This window comes from Rhamphochromis sp. 'chilingali' (genome assembly GCF_963969265.1).
Source record: "Rhamphochromis sp. 'chilingali' genome assembly, chromosome: 3".
NCBI lineage: Eukaryota > Metazoa > Chordata > Actinopteri > Cichliformes > Cichlidae > Rhamphochromis > Rhamphochromis sp. 'chilingali'.
The window spans coordinates 14,299,304-14,325,554 of NC_137931.1; the positions used below are offsets into that span (position 1 = coordinate 14,299,304).

The 26,251-nt window shown below is 40.1% G+C and overlaps 2 protein-coding genes across 3 annotated transcripts in view; one reads left to right on the top strand and one right to left on the bottom strand.

Moving 5' to 3' along the window:
- Window positions 1-990: 990 nt before the first annotated feature.
- On the bottom strand, window positions 991-17,501 carry ptger2a (prostaglandin E receptor 2a (subtype EP2)). 2 transcript variants are annotated; one of them, XR_013971206.1, is made up of 4 exons: window positions 17,090-17,501; window positions 13,329-14,175; window positions 2,847-4,642; window positions 991-2,243 (listed from the first exon to the last, which is right to left on the bottom strand). XR_013971206.1 is itself a non-coding variant. In XM_080878715.1 (3 exons), the coding sequence occupies exons 2-3, from the start codon at window positions 14,172-14,174 to the stop codon at window positions 4,367-4,369; spliced, it is 1,122 nt and encodes a 373-aa protein (XP_080734841.1). In that variant the 5' UTR covers window position 14,175; window positions 17,090-17,501; the 3' UTR covers window positions 991-4,366. The 2 variants fall into 2 exon arrangements, 1 of the variants encoding a protein (XP_080734841.1); XM_080878715.1 differs by having other exon boundaries at window positions 991-4,642.
- A 6,461-nt stretch (window positions 17,502-23,962) lies between these two features.
- nid2a (nidogen 2a (osteonidogen)) overlaps window positions 23,963-26,251 on the top strand; it is a 61,966-nt gene continuing 59,677 nt past the window's right edge. Inside the window, exons 1-3 of the mRNA XM_080878713.1 lie at window positions 23,963-24,261; window positions 25,732-25,917; window positions 26,118-26,234. Coding sequence (XP_080734839.1) covers window positions 24,058-24,261; window positions 25,732-25,917; window positions 26,118-26,234 — 507 coding nt within the window. The 5' untranslated portion in view covers window positions 23,963-24,057. The remainder of the gene's footprint in view (window positions 24,262-25,731; window positions 25,918-26,117; window positions 26,235-26,251) is intronic.

Consider the following 26,251-nt stretch of genomic DNA (forward strand, 5'->3'; position numbering starts at 1 on the left):
TGGACATAAATGGCTTCTTTCACTCCTCTTTCAAACCATCTGTCCTCTTTGTCCAAAATGTGAACATTGGCATCCTCGAAAGAGTGTCCTTTATCCTTAAGATGCAGATGGACTGCTGAGTCTTGTCCTGTGGAGGTGGCTCTTCTGTGTTGTGCCATGCGCTTGTGAAGTGGCTGTTTGGTCTCTCCAATGTAGAGGTCTGGGCATTCCTCGCTGCACTGTACAGCATACACCACATTGTTAAGTTTGTGTTTTGGCGTTTTGTCTTTCGGGTGAACCAGTTTTTGTCTGAGCGTGTTGCTGGGTCTGAAATGCACCGGGATGTCATGCTTGGAGAAAACTCTCCTGCCTCAAATCTGAGGCAAAGGCTCAATATATGACTTGCAGAATTTTCCAAAATATGTTAAAGATTTTTGCACTTGTTCTCAGGCTGTATTTAGTCTGCCTCAGTGGTTTCAACTTGGTTAAACAGATGTTTGAACAGGCCTCAGGGGTAGCCCAATAAAATCACTGTGGCCCCTCAATTGAATTCTATTGATACACTGTAACTATGAGTTAGATTAAACCATATAATTTGGTAATGAAAACTAGCAAACTCAATTTAGTAATTTACTTCACAGTTATTTAGTACTTCTGTAGTGATCATGGGCCTGTGCAGGTCAGACTTTTTCCCTCTCAAACAAGGGCATTCATCTCCCCGCTTTGTCCTGACCGTCTTCTGCTTTACCAGGACAGATATTTTAGCACCTTTATAACATAGCATATATGGTTGTACGTTGCATCCAAAAGTAATAGAGCTGATCATAAACAAAGCAGAAGGTCTTGGTATGTAGTTTTAGCTGCCATATTCGACTCTGTTCTCTACATCTGGAACCCATCCACATACTGCATATAAAAAGTGTGTGTGTGTGTGTGTGTGTGTGTGTGTGTGTGTGTGTGTGTGTGTGTGTGTGTAAAGTTACAAATCTGGTTGCTCAGAATACTTGGTAGATGAGATGTTTATTTACACAAGCCATAAAACACACACACAAGCTTGTGCGCTCAGTGCATTCAATTTCATGTACAGTACTTAATTACAGAAAAATCCAGGTAGGTAGCATTCAGGTTTGACATTACATTTGCTGTCTGTCACACAAGCTGATACATATCACAGGCACACTGACGCAAAGACTCACATACACACGCTCATTCTCAAAATCACAAGAGAACACATTGGCATTAGTGCACACAGAAAGAACACATTACCACTGACAGGAAGCAGTAAGTCTCTGTCGTAAACACTGAACATATTGAGCCTGAGCTAAGAATCAACAACATACCAGCAGAGGCAATAAACTGCAGATTTTAACAACACAACGGGCAATTCTCACAGTGATGCTCACTGAATCTTCTGGCCTTTACCACACATTTCTGTGAACATTTTTCCACTTTGTACTCATTTGAGCACCAAACTATTTCAATTCCTAAACCCAGTCACGTCAGTGGGAGAGTTTTCCCTTTTTTTGAGAGATAATGGCAGGAGAGCAGGCAGAAGTTTGCAGTAGCTTTATTTTATTCCCCAGGGTTCCTTTAAAAGAAAGATATTGTGTAATTCAACCACATATAACTTTTTATCCCATTGAAAGTCTGCAAAAAAACAAAGTGGAGAATACTACCCACATTTTCCAAGAAAATCAGTAGTCATCTGATTTCAGCTGATTTGCTAAAAGTGACATCACTGTTGTGTAATGGTGGGTGGCTGATCAGTAAAGCGCGTGAGCTGTGTAGGCTAACTGCAAAATGATTAATGCGGGGTACAATTCTTAAGGACCTGAAAGGAAACTTACATTGGAAACCTTTGCTTTATCAGCTGAATTTCTAAGAGGATCTTAGCTGTGAGCCCTAATTTAGAAAGATGTCTTGTTTCAACACCAGATTGTTACTGTAGGAGACCCCCCCCTACAATGTCTTAATTTTGTATGAGCAAGTCAAGTTGCCATATTAGGCTACTTCAGTTACAGTAAAGTTTTATTCAACCGTATTTCAGTCAGAACCACTATAGTCAAAAGTTATGGAAGGGGATTAGGGCTACAGGAAAAAAACAAAAAAATGGGGACGTCTTTTTTTTTTTTTTTTTAATCTCTCAGAATTCCAACTTTTTTCTCAGAACTCTGGGGGGGGGGACCTCCCCGCTTTTTTACCCCCAATGCCCTTATCCTCTTCTGTAAAAAGTTTTATGCATAAATTAGAAAATGTGTGTCAAGCTTCCTTTTAGCTTTTATCTGCTGCTGCTGCTGCTTTTGTCTCCCTATTCCACTCCGAACCTCATATCGAGGTTTCTGATTTGTGAGTCAAGCTGGCTGCCTCCTGTGCTTTAATTTCCCTCCAGCATGTGAGAAATCAGATCAGTCTTCTAGTCCTACTAGCTGTGGATCAGTATCGTTTGTAATTCTACCCACCATCCTTCGGGTAAGCCCACAGCACTACGATGCCACTATCTGGAATTAGCAATCTATAAAACACAAACACAAAGTAAACACACATGGGAGCTCCTTCCTTCCTTCCTCTGACCTAATCGAAACACAACAAGAAGAGATTATAAAATTAACCAGACAGGGTTAATTAATCAGTTTTCAATTTTGCAGAATAAACTTAGTTAAGGCTAATGTGTTCCTGATGTCTGGTCTGCTGACTAGACATTAGCCGTTTGTTGTTGGGACATTAACTAACAGAACACATGGTGGAATACAGGTAATTATAAAGGGAAATGGCATTCCTATCACGTGGAATCAACTTTTTTTTACCCCCAATGCCCTTATCCTCTTCTGTAAAAAGTTTTATGCATAAATTAGAAAATGTGTGTCAACGTTAGATAGAAAGAACTTTGAGAAGCACAGAAAAACTGCTTGTGTGAATGAGGCAAGTTTATAACATTTAAATGGACTGTTTTTTCTCTACCTGAACACTCAAAGCACCTTTCCATTTAAAGTTACAGTCTTTCCACACTATAAAAATAGAGATAAATTCAAAGAAATCATTAAACGCCCCAAACTATGAAATTCATGTCCATGAAACTTCTGAACACAACTGTTTATGGAAAGCTAGAAGATGACCCCAAATAGGACATAGCAAACACAAATAAAACAAAAATCACATCATCGGCTTAGAAGGTGGAGTTGGGTAGAGATGAGTTGGATACATAGCAACTTTAGCCAGACTAAGACCCAATAAATGGCGTGGCGTGGTTCATATTCGCCAAACAGGTGTGTAAAAGGGTATCATCTCAAACCAGCTGATGTAGATGTAGGGCTAAAGCTCAAGACTTCAGATATTTGTCGTGTAAATATTTATAATGAAAACTTTGAGACAGGATTTATAAATGGCCACTGCATATTCTTTGTATTGTGCATAAAGATGCATTTGCACGTGTATTTAGTGAACTGCTGCCAATAACTGTTTGCCATTACAGTGATAAATACTGAATGTAATCAGCCATTTCTTTACAAATCACGCAGCTGACATAATTTAATCTACAGTATCACTTAAGGCAGAAAAGGTATGTTTATGCTATAATAGTTAACATATAAACCTACCTGGTCTGGAAAATTAACTTGATCACATTATTTTTAATTGTTTTGTCATTAATAAGACCCACTTTAAAAAGTACCCTAAGTTCATAAAGTGCATCAAAAGCATTACAATAACAGCCACGTGTCATGAGATTATTGATCCGCTTTTCCTTAACAGTTTAAGAAGCTTAAATCAAAATACATTTGCACATGAAACCTTGTTGTTAATAACATGGTAGTGTATCCTGTATACTACACACTATACATAAAAAATAAATACTGTAGCTCTCTACCTTTTTTGGTTAAAAGATAGCTTAATCTAAGACTCTGTAGGCATCCTGCCCTTTGACTTTTCTAACATCAATCTGGCAGCCTAGATTAAAGTACGAGGTTTAGACTCTCAGGGTTGATAAGAGAAGTATCAAAATACCAGTGATCAATATTTGTAACGCACTTGCACATTGTCTATGACATCACTGCCAAACTTTAGATATTTCCTTTCCCATCAGCAGCCATTTTTCTTTCATTCATAAAGAATGCAAGTCATGAGGGAGACAAAATCTCCGGAGAAGTCAGTGTGCATTTAGCTGAAATGCTAGAAGTGTATGGAAATGCCCACTAATTGGCAAGAGACGGCCCGAAACTGATAAGGCTGCTTAGAAGTTCTTATCAGCTTGATGGCATGGACCATTACCCAAAAGAAACACTGCTGTGACCCAGCAAACTTCTGCAGCTTCGGTGCTCAGGTAGGACAGCGCACAGTCTACTTTCATGTCCAGTAAACATAAATATCAAGTGATGGCAAAGCACTGCTGCAGTCACATATTTTTTACTGAATCAATTTGCTCCGTGTACAGCGTTGGCCGAGACAGTTCTAGTTTGGCATTTTCTTTAGCCAGCGATGATTTAAACACAGATCCTCTCTGGTCTATCTGGGTGGACTGGCAGACAGAGGTCCAGCAAAAGTGCTGAACACCAGGGGAGAGTAGGATGAAGACCCAGGGGTCGACGATGGAGTTGACGGAGATGAAGCGGAGAGCAATCAGGTCTGAGGGATGATCATTCTCGCCATTGTAGTTGATGTACACTCGAATCTGAGGGAGGAAAGAGGAAGCAAGGAGTGAGGATAGAGAGATTATGAAGATTCCAAGGTACAATCTCAAAGCGAACATCATGAGAGAAAGACACACCACAGCTAGCATCCTGGTTCCAAATCAAACATTAAGCCTTTAATAGTAAACCATCACATAAAGACAGTTTGATATAGGGGGCTGAATTTGACTTAATTTTAATTTAATGCTGCCTGCATGTGGAAGGAGTTTGGAATCATCTTGACAGTGAACAGTGCAAAAGCTAGCCAACATCCAAAGAAGAAATTACAAGAAAGCCAATGTTGTAGAATAAAAGTGGTAAAAAAAATACTACGAATGTTCATGTTTCATGTTTTTGCATTATTGCTCTAGCTAGCAAAATCACATCCGCTTATACTAGCCCATTTATTTATTTATCTATGCAGAATCTGTGGCTCTACTATATATTGATTATTTTGATTATTGAGGAAATACTGTTGGGACATCTAAGAAACTGGAGACTTTTTCTTTGTTTCTTCCAGCGAGATTAGCATGATAGCAATCAATCCAACGGCGAAAATGTTGCTGGCGAGTGGACTAGTGCGAGTGCTGTAAATTTTTAAAAAGGTGGAGAAATGGTCTCCACTTACACAAGAGGCTGAGGATAGAAGCCCAGATCTCAACTAGATTACATAATAACCAATGATAATTTGGGCTCAGTTTATCTTACAACCTGATCTCATTATGCATAGTTTTAATTGTTTCGGTTTTAGTCTGCATAACTGATTTCTCAAAAATAAATTGCACTACAATTTATCCCTAGTAATGCGCACACAAGATATTTTTACTAACTAATGTTCTACATCAGGAAGAATATTTAAATTTCTTGCAACTCCCAAATATGGGCTCTCATGCTTATTCACTCAGTTTACAGACAAAAATAACAATAAAATGAAAGTATTCTTACATATTTCAGTTTTTTAGCTCATCCTACCAATAATTCAAGAAATCTCCACCATTTTCAAAGCACATAGATACTTCGGGCCGTTTGGATAAACAGACCAAATATTAAAAATGAAACTCCGTACTTTCTAACGTAAAAACCAAACTAAAATCACACTCTAACTACTCTTGTGGTAGTTCATGATGTACTTGTGTCCCCCCGTGTTTTAGGACAAATTTTCCTTTTTTTTTTTTACGTTCCAGGATATAAAGTTCCCTCCTTTAACTTTGTTTGCATGAAAAATATTTCTCAGGCCAATCACATATCTACTGATATAGTTAACTACTTGGTTAAGGTTAGGTAATAATAAGCAGTTTGGTTAGCTGTACATGGTCTGGATAAAAATCCTCTCTAAAGAGTCTCAAACATATGATCTGCAGGTAGGAAACATGCTTCCAACTGAAGCACCTTTTAAACTCGACTGAGTTCAAATTCAGATCTTTTCCGTTTTTGTAAGCTCACCATATGATTTTCATCTGCCTCGGTCTACAACCTCCAACCTTGTTCAAAAGACAAAATCAAAGAAAGGTAGTAGAAAAATTGATGTATTATAAAGTACTTGAGCTTTTAAATACAGCTGCTTTCATTAGCACCCCTTAGGCCAAGAATGAGCATCAAATTACACTAATTAGTTCCTCCTTTGCAGCTGGAATGTCAGTGAAATCAGCCACTGCATTTATTGGCAGGAAGAAGCAGTAAATTCCCTCAGCACATAACCACAAGGTTGAGAACCAGCATGTTAATACAATCCATGGAAGCTGTGACTAGTCTGCAGGTTTAGAAATGACTGCTACTCTCTCTCGGGGATCGAGGGGAACAATATACAGTTAAAAGGATCAAATAACAACGGACAATAACCTCCTAATATTTTACATGCTCGCTGTATTCCCTAACAGTGCTTCTCTTATTCACTTCCTGTCCTCCACCCACCCTTTTCTCTTTCTCTGAAATTCTTTTTTTTATTGCTATCTGCAAGTTTTTATTTAGCGCTTTCTCTTTTGCTTTCCACTCTACATTTGTGTTAGCACCTATGAGAGCACTCAGATTATCACCTGGAAATAAGGAGTAATTTGCATGAAAAATTTGCAAGAAAAATCAGCATGTATTTCAAAAATACAAATGATGAACGAACAATGTGAACAACCTTGGAATAAAACACAAAATGTGCCTTTTGCGTGTTCTGTTCTTTAAGTGCAAACCCCAGTGCCATTTTAAACAAAGCCAGATGGGATCATTACTCTGATCAGTGACAGCCTTCACCATGTGTGAGAAACGAGAATGCGAGGAGACAGAAGTCAGACTTTCACCGTGAGCCCACGTTTCTCTCACAGCACCAACAGGAAGCGTTGTTGTGAGTCTTTGAGGGTATTGATCAGAGAACTAATGTCATCTGTTTTAGTTTCATTTCGAAGAGCAAAATGTTACACAGCCACAGTGTATGCTGAGCAGATACTGAGTCAGAGGTGATGACATTATTAATTTTGCCCTCATGATATCGTGTTACTTATTAATGTTGGCTAGCGTTTTCACATTTTAATGCGATCACAGATAACCACATCATCTGTCCACGATTTCATATCCGCAGAAAAATGTAATATGATCTTGCCATGTGGCTGTGTGTATTTGATATCCTGACTGTGGTCTCACATTACAATCTGGACACCCAAGAGTATATACAGTATATCATTGTGTCCTTGGGAATCTCACAATCATTTTGCAAACATGAAAAACCTTAAATATTTATTCAAGCCCCACCTTCTTGAGCTACAGTCATTATTAGAGAACTGCTCAGTGATGACAGTCACAACATCAGATCTTATCAGTGAAAAGGGTAGCAGTTTTATCACTTTAAAATACACTTGGCTTGAATGCTAACGTATGACTCTACTTTGAAGGCAAACCTCCATCTTCAATGTGTGCTGCACTTGATAATTTGCACTAACATTCGGCTAGTATTTGCAGGCCAACATGAAAAACTACAGGCAGCTATGGCAATCTGCTAGGAACCAAAGCAATGACTAGGAAGTTTTTGGTGCAACTACTTCTTTGCATCCAACTTCACCCAAGCGACCGCCAAAAACCAGCGAGCGGTGGTAAAAAGTCTGATGACTCAGCCACTCAAAATTGTTGCTGCATAATAGCTGAACATGACTGACATGAAGATGCAGTCTGTCCAACAGAATCACAAACTTTTTTTCTATTAAAAAAATACAGAATAAGTTTGCATCTAAATGATGCCATCAAGTCACCATAATCATACACCCTAACTAACAGCTTTGCATGGTAAAATTAGCAGTTTTGTCAATGTCGTCTGGTGGAGTTCAAGAGTTTGACTTGTTAAGAAGCACCACCTGAAACCAGGAAAAGCACTGAAAATGTTCAACATATAACATACATTTAAACTGATATCAACACATGTAAGTTTACTTTCTTGCTAGAAGGCAATACTGCATCGTTGATGGTGTTAAAAAAGACTACTATGGGTAACATGTAATTAAAGCGGATTATCCCCAACTAAGTGAAAACAATTTACTCAGAGAATATGATAAAAATCTTTAAATGGTTCTATGGACTGAAAAAAGGCAACCCAGTTCTGGAGATATACATCATCGAATACATATTTTATTTTATGTCTCTCCAGTAAAAATAAAACCACCAAAATTTGACTCTTCATGTATTTGGAATTTAGCAAACTTACAAATTTAGTAGGGGAACAAATAATTATTTCCCCCACTGCGTTCTACTGTAGCCCAAGTAGATTTCCTTCCTCCCTCATGTCCCTGTTTACCCTCGCTGTACCAAAAGTCATGCATTTCACTGAGTTGCCTGTTGAGGCAGTGAAGAAACCTGATCTCAGTGTCTTGTACCTGCCTACAGAATTCTACATCTGGCTGCAGTTGTCTGATAGTTGATTCTCATTAACACAATTAGAAGCTGTCAAAATGTTCAGTTTTACGGCATCCTGTGATGATTACGCTCCTCATTACTGTTAAAGACATTTTTTTAAAAGTCCTGTGTATGAATAGCTTATGTTACAAAAGCACTAGAAATTTTAAGTGAGTGGATGTGTGACAATTTGAGGGATTTACATAACGATCAAACAATAACTGTTAAATTAATAATACTCCTTGAGGAACACTCTCTGAAGGGCTCTGCTTGTAAGAACACGGTTCATAAAGTGGCTTCCGCCTTGGCGTCGTCTGCTTTTTATATTGTGGCTGATATTAAGTTAAGTATAATGCACAACTTGGCAGACACTGCAGAGCTGAAGGTTATGACTCCGTATTTCAGGTCAGAGCTGAGAAGCAACAGCACACGGGATGGCACTTTAGCACATAACCGATGTCTGCAACTAAGTGCATGGCATCATATTTTGCTGGGAAAGCTACTCATTTAGCATTTGAAGAACAAAGTGACGCTTAGGAAATCAAATGTTTCTCATATGTCTACTTTGTAAACATGCTATGCTAGTCAGAAATATCATATAACAAAGTCTAACAACATAGAGGTTTTGTTTTTGGTGTTTTACTACCATCCCCTGAGCAATCATCTGTGATATTGTTACAAGTGACATTTCTAATTGCACTTGGAAAGACAGATACTCATGATCTTCTCATTACAGCCTGAATCCAAATTGCTTTCTGATGACATTACTGATAAAATCTTAAAGGTTGCTTCCAGTTACCAAGCATACTGCAAGTGAAGCTTGCTGTTTGGAATGATAACTTGACCTTAAAACATAACTTCTATTTGATGGGAGGGGGGGTTGGATTGTAGTCCTGGACATTTCATTATCTACTCACTATTTAAATAAAACTTAAGTATAATAATAATGACAATGTTTATGTGTTAGTCCCCGTAGGGGAATTATTCTTCTGCATTTAACCCATTCACCCAGTGAAGCAGTGGGCAGCCACCAGTGTAGGGACGGTACCTTGCTCAGGGGTACCTCAGGGTAGCTGTTCAGTGGATTTGAACCCCCAACCTTCCAATCATGGGGCAACCACTTCACCTACTGAGCTATCCCTAAATATGTGAATCAATATGTGATGGAAGAAATCATTAGGAAAAATATAGCTTGGGATCATAAATAGCTTTATAAATATCTTGGATTGATTTCTTTTTAATTTAATAATTTCGTAATTCAGAGTTGTGGCAGTGCAGAAGCCTGGCCAAGCTGTAATAAACCCTTTCACATAGGAAGTGGCATGTGCTGTGCTGCGCTCTGAAACCCAGTCTTTTCTATGGCTTGTGCCATGCAGTTTCCTGCTGTTTTGAGCAAAGCATAGCATAAGTTTGCCGGGCAGGGAGCACTTGTGGAGGCGTGGCTCAACACAAATTTCTGGCTGATCATTCAACATAGCCGTTAGTGCAGCGCATGCTGGAAAACACCCTGAAAAACTCACCAGTCTATTTTATTCATGCATCCATCCATGCATCTATCCATTCATTCTCTTCCGCTTATCATTATCGGGGATAACTTTTCAGACACAATTTCTCTGGTGTAGCTGCTTAGTGGCAAAGTGCCTAAAGATACCATTTAAGTTTTCTGATATGTAGACAAAACACTGGTTTATCCCTTGAGTTACAGTGGGGCAAAAAAGTATTTAGTCAGCCACCGATTGTGCAAGTTCCCCCACTTAAAATGATGACAGAGGTCAGTAATTTGCACCAGAGGTACACTTCAACTGTGAGAGACAGAATGTGAAAAAAAAATCCATGAATTCACATGGTAGGATTTGTAAAGAATTTATTCGTAAATTAGGGTGGAAAATAAGTATTTGGTCACCTCAAACAAGGAAAATCTCTGGCTCTCACAGACCTGTAACGTCTTCTGTAAGAAGCTTTTCTGTCCCCCACTCGTTACCTGTATGAATGGCACCTGTTTGAACTCATCGTCTGTATAAAATGGGGCAGGGATAGCTCAGTAGGTAGAGTGGTTGCCCCATGATCGGAAGGTCGGGGGTTCGATTCCCCTTAACAGCTACCCTGAGGTACCCCTGAGCAAGGTACCGTCCCTACACACTGCTCCCCGGGCGCCCAATGGCTGCCCACTGCTTCACTGAGTGAATGGGTTAAATGCAGAGAGCAATTTCCCCACGGGGCTCAATAAAGTACAATAATGTACACACTTTCTTCTTAAAAGACACCTGTCCACAGCCTCAAACAGTCAGACTCCAAACTCCGCCATGGCCAAGACCAAAGAGCTTTCGAAGGACACCAGGTAAAGTATTGTAGACCTGCACCAGACTGGGAAGAGTGAATCTACAATAGGCAAGCAGCTTGGTGTGAAAAAATCAACTGTGGGAGCAATCATCAGAAAATGGAAGACATACAAGACCACTGATAATCTCCCTCGATCTGGGGCTTCATGCAAGATCTCATCCCGTGGGGTCAAAATGATCATGAGAACGGTGAGCAAAGATCCCAGAACCACACGGGGGGGACCTGGTGAATGACCTGCAGAGAGCTGGGACCAAAGTAACAAAGGTCACCATCAGTAACACACGACAACGGCAGGGAATCAAATCCCGCAGTGCCAGACGTGTTCCGCTGCTGAAGCCAGTGCATGTCCAGGCCCGTCTGAAGTTTGCCAGAGAGCACATGGATGATACAGCAGAGGATTGGGAGAATGTCATGTGGTCAGATGAAACCAAAGTAGAACTTTTTGGTATAAACTCAACTCGTCGTGTTTGGAGGAAGAAGAATACTGAGTTGCATCCCAAGAACACCATACCTACTGTGACGCATGGGGGTGGAAACATCATGCTATGGGGCTGTTTTTCTGCCAAGGGGACAGGACGACTGATCCGTGTTAAGGACAGAATGAATGGGGCCATGTATCGTGAGATTTTGAGCCAAAACCTCCTTCCATCAGTGAGAACTTTGAAGATGAAACGAGGCTGGGTCTTCCAACATGACAATGATCCAAAACACACCGCCTGGGCAACAAAGGAGTGGCTCCGTAAGAAGCATTTGAAAGTCCTGGAGTGGCCTAGCCAGTCTCCAGACCTCAACCCCATAGAAAATCTGTGGCGGGAGTTGAAAGTCCGTGTTGCTCGGCGACAGCCCCAAAACATCACTGCTCTCGAGAAGATCTGCATGGAGGAATGGGCCAAAATACCAGCTACTGTGTGTGCAAACCTGGTAAAGACCTATAGTAAACGTTTGACCTCTGTTATTGCCAACAAAGGTTATGTTACAAAGTATTGAGTTGTATTTTTGTTATTGACCAAATACTTATTTTCCACCCTGATTTACGAATAAATTCTTTACAAATCCTACCATGTGGATTCATGGATTTTTTTTTTCACATTCTGTCTCTCACAGTTGAAGTGTACCTCTGGTGCAAATTACTGACCTCTGTCATCATTTTAGGTGGGGGAACCTGCACAATCGGTGGCTGACTAAATACTTTTTTGCCCCACTGTAGGTAGTTTTGTATGCTTGAATGATTCATAGGCCAGTGTTACGTGGCTTAACAAAAAAAAAAAAAAATCAAAAACAAGACAAGACAAAAAAAAAAGTTAAAAAAGGAAAGATGTGAATATTTTAGCAAGCCCCTGTACACAAACTGAAGTGCATCATCTTTGGCTTTAAAATAGGTAGCAGCTTCACAAAGGCACTACAGAAATTCCTGTCTACACATTGGCATCAAAGCAACCGATAATCTACTGCAATGTTTATGAGTATTGCATTTCCACCACGTGTCCACAGAGAAACAGTTACATTTGCATATGTATCAGACTTCACACAATAAACAGTATCGGCTGTGGGTGACATTTTGATACACATCTGATAAGACAGCAGTTTTTCAGCAACCAGGCTAAAAAAAAACAAAACAAAAAACAGTTTTATCTTTCAATCAGTACTCGAGATCAGATAAGCTGAAAAGAGATGCATATACATGAGTTGCATATCAGTCAAACCGCTAAGCCAGTACTTCGCTTTCCTTTTGTAAATAGCTAAACATTGTCTCTAATTTTGTATAAGTGGAACGTGGTTTGTGTTCTAGGGGGTCTGAAATAGTGGTAGTGTAGTATTAAGGTAATGTGACACAGTGTGAACCTAATAACAAGTACTCTAACCAAAATATCACTATTACCAAAGTGTATAAAGGATATAAAGTGTCAAAAAAGACTAGCCTGTAAGCCTGCATGACCAACAATGTAGCACAAAAACTGCAGTGACCTAATCAGGCCGGTCACAAATAGTAGACAAGGGATGTTAAACATGTGGTCTGGCGGGCAGAACCAGACAGCTAAGAGTCAGTTCAGTGAAGGGTCTTGCAATTGTGAAAATTGTAGGCATTGAAGTAAAAAAAATGTATTTATTTATTTATTTTGTCTACGGAAGGAGGCGTTGACCATTCCTATTGGTCCCCACTCCCTGCTGTAATTAAGTGGGAGAAGGGACATATTTAGGGATGGGGAGAAAAGGACCCCAGTGCCCATCTGACCCCACCACAGAGAAAAAAACTACACCCGCCCTAACATTCAGTCAACTCCCAGACTACATAAGACAATAAACAACAAGGTTAAGTCCATCCTCCACCTCTGGTAGATTCATCCACCTGTAGAGTGGTCTCCTCAAAAGAAGAGACAAAAAAAACTGAATTGGCCATGAATGGCTCCTACGGATTCAGTTCAGCCCAAACAAACTGATGAACAAAGGTCATTTGCAGAACAACACTCCATTGTCACTTACCACTAGTGGTAGTGTACAGATGATAAAGGTAACGGTCATGACGACCATCATGGTCAGATGCTCCACCTCCTCTGACATGGACAGAAGCTTGCGCTCACTGTTGGATCTCATTGTGGACATCACTGTGCCATTTCTCCTCCGGCGCTGGTACATCCTATACAGCTGGTACACCACAAAGGCGTTACACACTACAATGGCCACCACGAGCACCAGCATAAAAGTGGCATACAGAATGGCATAGGCTTTGTTCTGTGGTTTCACTGCATTCATGTCAATGAAGCACCATGTGCCCGGGCAGTATTGTACATATCTCCCAAATCCAGCAAAAGGGAGGAGACAGAATATTATGCACAACAAAAACACCAGCAATATTGTGATGTATGCACACTTCTTGGTGACATGCCGGCTGTACAGGTAGGGGTACCCAATGGCAAAGCATCTTTCTAGTGCTGTAGAGAAGAGGAGCAACATGGTAGCCAGGCTGAAGAAGGTCATACTGGCACCAAAGTACGAACACAAGCCGCAAGTTTTAGGCCTCATACCAATCAGGGTTAAGTTGCGCGAGTATGAAAGCAGCACTAATGGGCTGACCAAACAGGTTCCAGTCAAGTCCGTAACCACCAATGATGTGATGAGGATGTGGAACAAGCTGCGCTGCCATGTGCCTCCACTCCTTACGTTCCTGCGTCGCCGTATTTCCAAGATCACCAGGGCAGCTACGTTTCCAAAGATGCCTATAGCAAACATGGAGGCGCTGACCAGGGGGTTCACAGGAGGGTTAATGTGGTGCTTGAAGTGGCATGTATCGTTGTCTACATCTATCCTTGAGCAGTTGCTTTCACCCATCCTGTTAAACCAAAAATAGGAAAAGAGATCTGTGAGACGTAGTCTTGACAACAAATTTTTTTTTCACTATTATTAGCTTGATCAAAATGATTGGTGAAAAATGTCTTAACAAAATACAACTCAATTGATATAAGTACTTTTAACAGAGTTCCAAATAACACTAGCAAAATTGTATATGGGAATTATTATCACACTATCAGTATGTATTATTTACTTTTAAGAAAACAGAAAGAACTAGACTCCGCAATGCCTTTCTTTCACTGTACCACCGTGGCCCTCATCAGCATACAAAAGTACAAAGAACCAACCATGTTTAGTATGAGCCAATGCCACGGTGACAGTATATACAGTCTGGTACAACAACTTTGCAACAAATTATTAAGACCTAGAAAGATGGTGCTCAACAAATTCAGTTAGATTAAAATAACTAAATAAAGATACACTTTTGTATGTAACATGTTACAAAGTTACAAAGTAACGTGATTACAAAGTAACGTGATTACAAAGTAACGTGATTACAAAGTAACGCTTGACTGTAATCATATTAGAGTTTTCTATAATGCAGTAAAGTAAATTACTGTACCAACTGCATTATAAGGCTAACACAACTTCAGCTCTTTGCAAGCACCTGCACAGACAGCATGCAAACACAAATCTAGCCAAGAACCCAGAGTGATGATAAAGCCGAGTCCATGATGACTCCAGCACAGTAACCAGGCCCCGAATTTCCACAGTGATGGGCCATCAGCCTGCAGCCTCCATTTCTACCTGTTTTTGTTTCTAAAATAGAATTACTGGCGATTCTACTTTAATGTTTAGGCTGGTTTTCATCTTTGTTTGGCTTTGTGTTTATAAGTAAAATGTAATTATGTTTTACAGAGTAACGAGAAAGTAATATGCCAAGCAGTCAAATTACTTTCTCCGGCATCTAATTTCATTCCATAGTGCATTCTTTTAAGTCGAGTAAAGAGGAATGTGTAATGCAAGTGTAATACATTGCAAGAAAGGCACTTTCATACACATATTATGTAAAGAACTCAAGAGATTGGGTCTCCAGAGCTATGTAGCCCTAAAAAGACCACTTATCAGTGAAGCTAACCAGAAGAAAGGCTTCAATTTGATAGAGAGTGAAAATATTGGTCTCTACACCAGTAGAAAAAAAGTCACATAGTCTAATGAGCCCAGTTTTACCCTGTTCCAACTTTTCCATGAATTCATTTCTTTCTTCCCTGATTCTGTGGCTATATCCCGAAAGCTACATACTATCCTTTTAAATTGTGAAAGAGTTGTTCGGGGGGCTCAAGACATCATTTTCACATACTGTGGCCACCACTGACTCCGGACCTTCACATCATTCAGAATCTTTAGGAAGTCCATGTGTGTCCATGTGACATCATAAAAGCTAAAGTCAGGTCAACGATATAATAGAGTGTATGATGACAAATAAAATGAAAGGGCATGATAGATTCCCCTCCAGAGAAAAACAAACATGCTACATAACTCAACTACGCCCAGTCATAGTCATCTTTCATGTTTGCAGTTGCTCATGTGTTTTGTGGGTGAAACCAAACTGCTGGCAGTTGAAGACAAACTCAAGTCTGTGCAAAGGAAAAACTAGAGGCCTACAAATCTCTTATCCAGGACTTTTAATACAAAGATTTGTTGATTTATGGGTGTAATGTAAATGATAAAATACTGTCTTTAACAACGGAGCAATATCATAAAATATACTGAACTAACAGAAGTAATGCATGCAGCTCCAGCAGGTGCCTCAAACTCTGTGTCACAGTTGTGGCTTAATAAGACAAGAAAAAAGAAATCATGTTTTCGTGTACTAAACAACTCGACAACTGCATTAAAACTGTTGGTTTTAATGTTCATTTTAACATAATGAGGGAACATGAACCTCAACACATGATCTTCACTGCAAAGCAAATTGAATTCTGACTCAGCTTTAGGGAATGCTCTAAGCGCTAAGTTCCAGCAGTTTCAAAATGACTTTCATTTGTTTAACTTCCGCTCACTGGTCCAAGAAAATCCAGTGTTGGCTGCCAAGAATGTTTACTGGTGTCATTTAAATTCACACCATTTTGACTGAAGCCAATAACGCTGATAACACATGGCGCACACTTGATGTTTGTAGGACTTTGTCTGACCTTACTGACCGCACGCATGCTGTGCGCAAAGGAAGATCCCCCCCCCCCTCCCATTTCTCCTTTTTTACATTTGCAAAAATTCCACTAGTATATCTTTTGGAATTGTGAAACCCAAAGTTGTTCCTCTTTTTCCTCAGCAGTTAAGAGATATCAGCTGACAGGCAGAAAATCAGAAAGTGTATCTCAAGGTTTCACACAGTTACTTTTACAACGGCTGTGCTGATTTTTCAAAGTCTACGTCTGCATACTAATATTGCACATTTGCGCCGTTTGCATGACTTTCTGTGGGTGTGATTGCCTTCACTTCCACTGGATGTGTAACAGGCTCACTTGCTGTGACTGATTACGCCCGCTGTTACTTTGGGCTTCAGATGCTCCTGAACTGATTAAACAGCTACAAAAACAACGTCGGGAGTCTGAAAGATGTGACCAGGTTTTGGTTCTTGGATGAAGTTCTTTGCAGATTTTTCATGACGTCAGTTTTTGACAGCTATTTAAAAAATTCTGGAAAAATGTGACTTTATTAATTAACACGCTTTAATGAAAACAAACAAGCCGGCTTCCGTTTAATTTAATATCGATGACTTCTTGTAAACAAGACACGGCGGTTTGCTGTCTGGTTTCAAAGTATTTATTTAATTGGTAAAAAGATGTTTGAAACATGTGACGAAGGCTTTCAGTTACATCATTCACACTCAAGAAAACAACGCGACTGTCCCTCACAGAAGCAACACACATCCAAAAAAATTAAGTTCTCACCTGCTTTTTGACTTTCCTTCACTAGTGTAGAAGTTTGTCGTTTATCAATGTCCCAGTCGAGTCGCAATGCAGGTAAAAACACAAGAAAATACCCACCGTATATTCCCTCTTCTTTCACTTACGGCGCCGCTCTGGATTCAAGGTAAGTTGGTGCGAGAGCGAGGCGCGCGCTGCTGTGAGAGTCAGGCATGAGTGGACCCGGGTAAAGGGAATCGTGCGGTGACGTCACACCCAAAAGGTCCACCCACGCAGTGAATGCGTGCCCGTGCAAGCCTTACCTTAAAAATACTGTTAAATAGCGCTCACTGTGAGTTCAGCTGCAGAACAGTCTTTGTTCAGTTTGTCTGTCAGACTGCAGTCACGTGACGGGGATGATACTTCCCTGTTTAAACAAGTCATGTAGCTTCACTTTGGTAAGAATGACAACCGATCACTCCTAAGTTAAAGAAAGTACCACAGAAGCGAATTATCTACATTGTTTGTAACATTATATGTCTTTATTTTTGGAAATGCTGCATTATACTAACAAATAGGTTATTTAATGAAGAAGGGGTTTCACACTAGCCTTCAACTGGCTTACAATGTTTTTAGAAACAAGGCCACTCTCCAGATTGTACACAAGACTTTTAAATGCGACAAGCAGCTATTTTGGGGGAACTATTGTAAAAAAAAATTTTTAAACAAACAGCTGTAGCACTAATGTGAAGTAATTATATAAAAATGTAATCTGCTCCCTTTCTTTCTGAAGTCCCTAAAGCAATATTACATGGCATTATTATTCATGGTGAGTTTCCAACACTAAAAACAAAAAGAAAAGTTATAGCATGGACTGTTTCCTGTCTGATAAAATGACGTGTGTGTGTGTGTGTGTGTGTGTGTGTGTGTGTGTGTGTGTGTGTGTGTGTGTGTGTGTGTGTGTGTGTGTGTGTGTGTGTGTGTGTGTGTCTGTCTCCTGCTTTTATCTCGAATGTACAATTAGGAGATTCAAAGAAAGATGTCTGTTTTCTCATATGTAGGGTTTGTGTATTCTTTTGGGGTTTGTTTTTTTCTTCAAATTAATGTACATTTGAGGTGAGTTTCCCAAGAAGATGAATAAAAGTGTTTGTCCCGTATGAATCAGCATAAAAAAAACCAAACAAACCAAACAAAAAAACTGTAGAAAAATTCCATGCCAATATCAATACATCACTTGATAAAACAGATAGAAGAAGAAAACAGAATAAATGCCAAACAAGATCCAATAATGTGCCTTTATTGGAACATGTTGCCATCGTTGGACATTGTAAGATTAAGCTCAATGGGGATTTCAGGTCAGTGAGTGACTTCTTTACCATTTACCTTTTTTCTTTTTCTTTCTTTTCTTTTTTCTTTTACAATTCGTCTCCTCTGGTTTGAAAAGCCTTGTAATCAGCTAATGTCTAAAGCACACGTGCAACCACAGAATTGTATCACATATAATCTCCTGCCCAACACCTCAAATTCTAAATGTTATTTACAGTTTTCACAGCTCACACACAGAAATTTCACACACCCTTCCTTCCTGCCTGGTCTTTCTTCCTTTTTTAAAAACTCTTTCTATCTCTCGCTCTCTTTCATATTGCAGATCTTGTAGCTTCCACTTTTATTTCCTGTAATACCTTTCGCTTCCCTTACAGCTTGTCTGCTCCCATTTTGTTTCCTTTCCTTTCTTTTTCCTACCTTTCCTCTGTCAGCACCTTTTCCATTATGTCCTTTTTCTTGTCATTTCCCCGTCCTTCTACTTTTTGCCCTTTTACAGTTGATTTCATGCTTTCTTTGATCACCTAACCATTACAAATTAAAAGACTCAATCACAATTTTCAGCTTATAGATACAAAACCTACAAATCCAGATTTTTCAAGTAACAGCCCCACCCGTGAGTCGATATTGATCCAAGCAAAGGATTTATAAATAGCGATCATTGTTGTCTGTCTTTGCTCTTTATTTAGAACCATTTCAATTATTGATCAAGGTCTTGATCCACAAAGTCTATGTCCTGCTGCTCTGGTAAACAGCCTTTGTTGGGAGTTTGGCATCAGTCAAAGTGCTGACAGCTGCTGTACAAATTGTTAGTGTCTCGTGATTTCTTTTCTGCACAAACACACACAAGCCCCACTGCTGTCAACAGGATACAACTGTATGTGTGTGCTTTGCTGTAGCCTGCTAATGGTCTGTGTTTGAATCATTGATGAGTTCATCGATTTGTTTTTCTTTTTTTAGTGAATATTGACTTTCACAGCTGAAGCATAAAGAACTGACATCCTGTAATTACACACTGAAACAGTGAAAAGCAAAACGGAAGATGAACACATCAAACCTTCTAATCACACTATGGGAAATGCTCTTTGTTATATATGTGTATTTATTTTATGGCACACGGTCGTCCAATTATAAATATGGGATATGATTGCATGTGGGTCTTCCTTTATTACATGATAGACAGACGGTTTAAAATATCTGTGTGTGTGTGTGTGTGTGTGTGTGTGTGTGTGTGTGTGTGTGTGTGTGTGTGTGTGTGTGTGTGTGTGTGTGTGTGTGTGCAAAGTAAACCACAAATCAGACAGCAAAATCACACAGAATAGACGACCCACACTGTGTGGAATTTAATCTCTCTGCTTTGTCTTTGTCTCCACCTACTGGTTTCTGTGTGTAAGTGCAAGCTCGGATTTCCTGTCTGAAGAAAAGCTCGCTGATACAGGTATGTACAGTAGGAAATACTCCTCACTTGTGTCCCATCACTTCACAACACGTTTGCGGTTGTTTTTAGGTCTCGTTTAACTTAAAGGAGAAAGTGTTCATTTTTTGGCAATTAGTTCTGCACACAGTAACCTCAATGTCAAGAATCTACCTGTATGAACTTCCCTTGGCTGTTGGACAGGGGCATTTTCAGGGTTTTTGAAATGAAAAGTGGACAAGTGGAGACAAAACAAGAAGTGGCAGACCTAAAAAGGACAAACAGTGTGAAAGTCATGTTGTTAATAAACAGGAAATTATTCAGCAAAAACCTGACCCGGGACCTGATCCTTATGTTGGTCTCAGTGGAAGGCTGGCTGTCACAAGGCCATTCTTTAAGAAGGGAAAAGTCTGAGGTATGCTAAATTACACAAACCTGACTAATATCATACAAAGTAACAGGTTATATGTTATTACTGATTTGTAAATATTATCATCTGGTTGTTACACTGTTTTATTGTTAACAATAACTCTAAAGCGTGTAAATGATGGTCTTTAAAGTGGAGTGGTTTGTGTCCACATGAGGAGTTCCAGAGAGAGAGAGAGAGAGCTGAGAGGCTATAGCTGGGACACCAAGACAATTCTAAGAAAGGGGAGAAGAGAAACTGGTAAGTACAAAGAGTAATTTAGCATGACACTACAAGTCTGTATGCTAGCTGTTGATGAGGTAACGCAGAGCAGATATGCCAGTTATGTCAGCTCATGCTCCAGCAGTGCAGCTTGGAGGCCGTGTCTCACAGGAACAGTAAGCCTGTCACTCACACACATCAGCACACAACAGGGTGATGGGGGAGAGTGAGAAAAGGGATGGTAAATCACACTGGTGGGATTGCAAAAAAAATCTTATTATTAAGTTGTTTTTTCTCTTGAATCTTTGATTGATTGGTGCCTAAGATACATTTCCCAAAACAATTCATATATGCAGCAAAATACTACAGATAATTGGATACTACGGATACCTTTAACAGTGTCTAAACCAGAGTGGTCAAAATGTTCGGTACCGTCAGAATCACAAAGTGAATATTTCTCCATGGGAGACGTAACCTCTGCTTTTGTCAAATGCTGATTTCAGGGTTTTGCATTCTACTACTGGCATGAATTATCTGCAGAGGACCCAAGGGCAGAACAAAAAAAACAGATTCAAACAAAAAAAATGACCATTTATTTGGGTAAACAAAGTAGTACACTTTACAAAAAAGCAAAAAAATCAAAAATGAAAATCTTCCCATCACTGAACAGAACAAAGCATATGGACCATCTGTACTACAACTATGGAAATAAAGCATAGGCTGTGTACAATAATACACCGCTCACAAAAATGAAAGGAACACTTTTTAATCAGAGTATAGCATCAAGTCAGTTAAACTCCTGGGATCTTGGTTAGTTAGGTAGCAGATGGGGTTGTTAGTCAGTTTCAGCTGATTTGGTGAAATTAACAACAGGGTCAGTAGAGGAGCTAGGCTAGAGAATCTTTTCCCCTCGTAGTCTTTTATCTGACTGTTTTTCACTTGTTTTGCATTTGGCCAGGTTCTGTGTCACTACTGGTAACATGAAGCCATACCTCGACCCTACAGAGGTTGCACTGGCAATCCAATTCCAGATGGCTTGGTGTGTCTCCTAGTCCGGTGTCAATGCATGGAGGAGATTCCAGGAGACAGAAAGTTACCCCAGATGCTACCCAGTTACTAATCAGCAGGACCAGTATCTGCTCCTTTGTGGAACTGCCAGCGCTGCAAAATGACCTCCAGCAGTCCACTGGCATGAATGTCTTTCTCTAAACAATTAGAGACAGGTTTCATGGTGGTGGCCTGAGGGTCTGATATCCTGTAGTGGGACCCGTGTTCACTGCCTGGCACCATGGAGCTCAGTTGTCATTTGCCATAGAATAGCAGAGCTGACTGGCGCCTGGTGCTCTGTGCTTTTTGCAGATGAGAACACATTCCAACCATGAATACATGTGACCGATATGAAAGAGTCTGCAGAACTTGTGGAAAACATTTTGCTGCTGTTACATTCAGCTTGACAAGTTTGGTGGTGAAGGGATGTGCAGACCTTTTCCGGCTAGGCAATGGCACCCTGACTGTCATGAGGTGAAGGGTTTAAAATCCTTGGACCCACTGTCAGACCTGGTGCAGTGGGTCTTGGGTTCCTTCTGGTGCACGGCATTGCCCAGAGTATGCAGGCAGTTCTTGAAGGATCTGGAACTGATCTAGGAACTGATACTACTTACTGGTTCCCAAGCTTGTCTGAACTAAATCCATTAGAACACCTCTGGGATATTATGTCTCGGTCCATCTGATGCTGCCAGGTTGCCCCTCAGATTGTCCAGATCTGGAAGGAGTTCCCCAAGTACACCATACACCACAAACTAAACACACTCTCACTCACTGAAGCACAATTTGCACAATAATTAGATGCAGAACATTGACCACAGATGCCAAAAGTTGAAGCGATAGAAGCCAGAACCCACAAAAACAGAGAGAGACTTAAATTCAACACTAATATGTAGAAACAATATGTGAGACATGTCTGCTTTATATTTTGGTAATCATTGTAATATTGTGAAACAACCACTTGAGATTAAAGGTCCAAGTTCCAGTTCCTGCACCAGTTGTTTTCAATTTTTTTGATGTGGTGTGCTCTGAATGCCCAGTATTTTCTTCATTTGATTGCATGCATGATCAGATAAAACGATGTGGTTTGAAGCACATCAAAACACAGCTGTTTTGATGTGTTTGTGAGATTTTGCAAGAGTGTTTTTGTAAATGTAGGGTGGAAACTTTCAAGAGAAGCAATGGGCTGTGACCTGCCCAGCCTGTCCAGTCCTAAATGGATGGATTCAAAAAACGTTTCTTAGCAATTGCTGAAAATTGTAAATGACTGTTTTCAAACTCAATTTAGCTGGGGCATGGTGCATATTCTGCAGTATGCCTTTGCAGACACCAGGTGGCAAACAAGACAACACAATGAGTTTTTAGGGATTCTTGCATGGTTCTGGGTTTTCAGTAAGTAGTCTCTGAAATGCTCATACATTGGACGTGGTGTAAATTGTCTGTAAGTGTGTGTCTGAATTTGTACACCCTATAAAAAGCACAAAAGAATTGTTTATGTTATAACCGTACTACTTTTTCTTACTTCGTCGGCTAAGAAAAGTTCGTAATAATTTTATTTTTTGATTTTAAGTGACACCCTCTAAGGCAGAGGTGTCAAACATAAGGTCTGGGAGTCCAAAGTTGGCCCGCAAAGACTCTAGTCTAGCCCACTGGATGGCTTTTCCAAAAATGTGATAAAGTGCATAAAATTTCAGACTTATTGCTGTATTTCCACAAGTTTTACAGCTGGTTCTACTGATAAAGATTACCATCACTACCATTGCCATTCATGTTGTCTGTACCTCAGACAACTGGACGTAGCACTATAAGCTTTATTTATTCCCTTGTTTTTAGCATTTTGCCTAATCGTACAGCCCATCCAAGAAGCAGATGTGGATTGTCAGGTGATCATACAGGTATATACTTAGAAACAAAGGGTGCAAAACCAAGAGTGCTAACTCCTTATTGTTCCATCTAATATCTCATCTCATTCAAATGTGGCTTCCAAAAAAACTGACAAAGAAAAAAACGAAGAAAAAAAAACGATCTATATACAATATATAGAAGTGTGAACCTAACATACTGAATCATTACCTGATGTGTCGGAATTTTATGTTTTCCTTTACATAACGATATTTCCATTACGAATAAATGCAGAAAAGTCACATATTTGTTAAGAAAACTTTACAAGAATTCAGGAAGTAAGTTAAAAGTTTCCCAGGGAAGTCCTCCAGATCCCCTCACTTAATGTGTCCTCCTCGAAAACCTCAAATTAAACCTACAAACTATTTAAGAAAACATGTTTCTCACTTTGTTTGTTTTTTTAAATGACACCACATGTCTTTTCAGTGTTGTGAAACAGATAGAGTTACATCCGGATTAAAAATGCTCTATTTGTCTTTTCTTTAATACGAGCCAGATGTTACCTCCAGCCCCGGCCTGCTGTCACTCACCCCGCCTTTGACCAATCACAGTGGGCATAAACTCCTCCTTCCCTCCCCGTGGAGTTTGCGGGGGCTCGGTGGAGAGGAGGAGTGAGTAAAGATCTCTTTCTGAGTCCAGCTGTGCTTCTCTCCTGCTGCTCCCTCTCATAGCGCAGCGCTGCTCGATCACTCAGGCTGTGCAATGGAGAGATGGGCGATGCTGGCCGCGTGCGTGTTGCTGTGCTGCAGCTGCACTATGGTTACTGCCATCCAGAGGGCTGACATGTTTCCTTACGGCACTTTAAATGGAGATTCGGTGTTGAGAGAGGGCGACGATGAGACGTCCAAAGTGCTGTCCCTTCCCAGACCCTTGTACTTCTTCAACTCCCCTTTCTCCCAGCTATATGTAAGTACGACTTCATTACTATTCATTTGCACTCAGTCGAGGTTGTCTATTTTGTGAGCACCTAAAAAGATTCGCTGAAGTTCCCGCTTCACGTGTCTCAGGTGATATTTGCAGCTGTTGAATAATCTGCGCAGGAGAGTTGTGCTGCTGTTTCCCCTCTGCTAAATGGAGCGATTCATTCACGGCTGAATAAAAAAAAGAGATGGACAGCAGAGGAGATTGGGTTTATTATCATGTGTACTCTTTTTTTCATGAAGGACCAATGTTTGAATAGGATTTCAACAAACTGCGCTCCTAATATTTAAATCCAAATCTCTCAGCAACTTCACTTTTATATTCAGCAGATGTCAACAGATGCAAATAAATTAACTCTTTTTCTTTTACCATAACTGCTGTAGGAGCATCCGGTATAAGTAGAAGTGTTGCTCAGTCAAATGTACTTAATGCTTTAAAAGTAAAAGTAATTATTGCCCAGAGTGCCTCCTGTCAGAGCCTGCAAAGTAGCCATGCTGCAAAGTAGGAGTGAACCAATGGGTTCAAAGGAAAAAAGCCACTTAAAGCTTCTACTTAACTATTTTCTAACTGACTATTATTTGATAGCTTGCAGATCTGGGAAAATAACTCAAAATATAACCAAGAAATAAATGATGTTGTATTGTTCTTGTTTGAGATCAACAACGTTTCTTAGATCCAAAGAAAGTGGTAAACTGTTATTATCCTCACTTAAAACTTGAACTAAGTCTCAGCAATGCACTTCTACAACACCATGGGCTGGTATGTGATAAATAGAGATTATGTTGAACTGTGACTCATGCAAGCTATCCAAGGAGAATCAAAGATTTCAGGATAGATAGATAGATAGATAGATAGATAGATAGATAGATAGATAGATAGATAGATAGGTTTAAGTGGTAGCAACATTGCACTGATTAATACTGTCACATGTGAGAATGCTCATTATGCAACATGGCCACTTTAATAATCAGGAATACCAATATTAATGCTTTGATGTGTACATCACTTTAACACACAGCTGGGTGGGGCTTCTGTGCTCACAGTCAAAGGTTTGGGCTCTCAATGACCATATTAGGGATAGTCCCTCTGACTGATGTCATACAGAGCCAAGAGTAGAAAAAACTGATCTTTTGACTCACGGGGATCTATCTACAGCCTTGTAAAAATCTCCTTCTAAAATGTTGTGAAGTAGCATCAAATGGAAATATTGAATTGCTTGAGTACAGCTGTGGCTGCATGTGGTCAGAACTTTTCTAAATCTTGATCAGAAAAATTTGGGAGGGCACCCCGAGGTTGTTCCAGTGGTTTTTGAGGAAAATAGGGGTTCATTATGTGGTTCCTGGAGTCCATGAAGGGGTTCTAGTGGTTTACAAGGGCGAATGGGTTCATTAGGAGGTTTGTTGGGTTCGTGATAGTATTCCAAATATTCCAAACTAAAGCTTTCCCTCCCTTTAGGTGGCCACCAATGGCATCATATCAGCCCAGGACTTGCCAATGGAGAAGCAATACGTTGATGACGGATTCCCCACAGACTTCCCTGTGGTGGCTCCATTCCTGGCTGACATTGACACAAGCGGAGGGCGAGGACAGATTTACTACAGGGTGACTGAAATACCCAGTGTGCTCAACAGAGTCGCACAGGTGTGTAATGATTACAGTTTTAGTGTTGAAAACTCATAAGATGCTATAAAACACTAGAGAAAAAAATACCTGTTGAACTTTAATTAACTACAGATTTGGTTTGTCTCAATCCATCAGCTCAGTGTTTGTCTTTCATTCCCTTATTTCATGTGTCGTCCTTTCCCTTCCTCCCTCATTCGTTCATTCATCTCCTCGCCTAGGAAGTACACCGGGGGTTCCCAGATGCAAATTTCACACCCACACACGCTGTAGTGGCAACGTGGGAAAATGTCCCGGCATACGAAGAACAAACTCGACCCCCTAGCCCTCCAAACAAGGTAAGATGTTTTAAAGG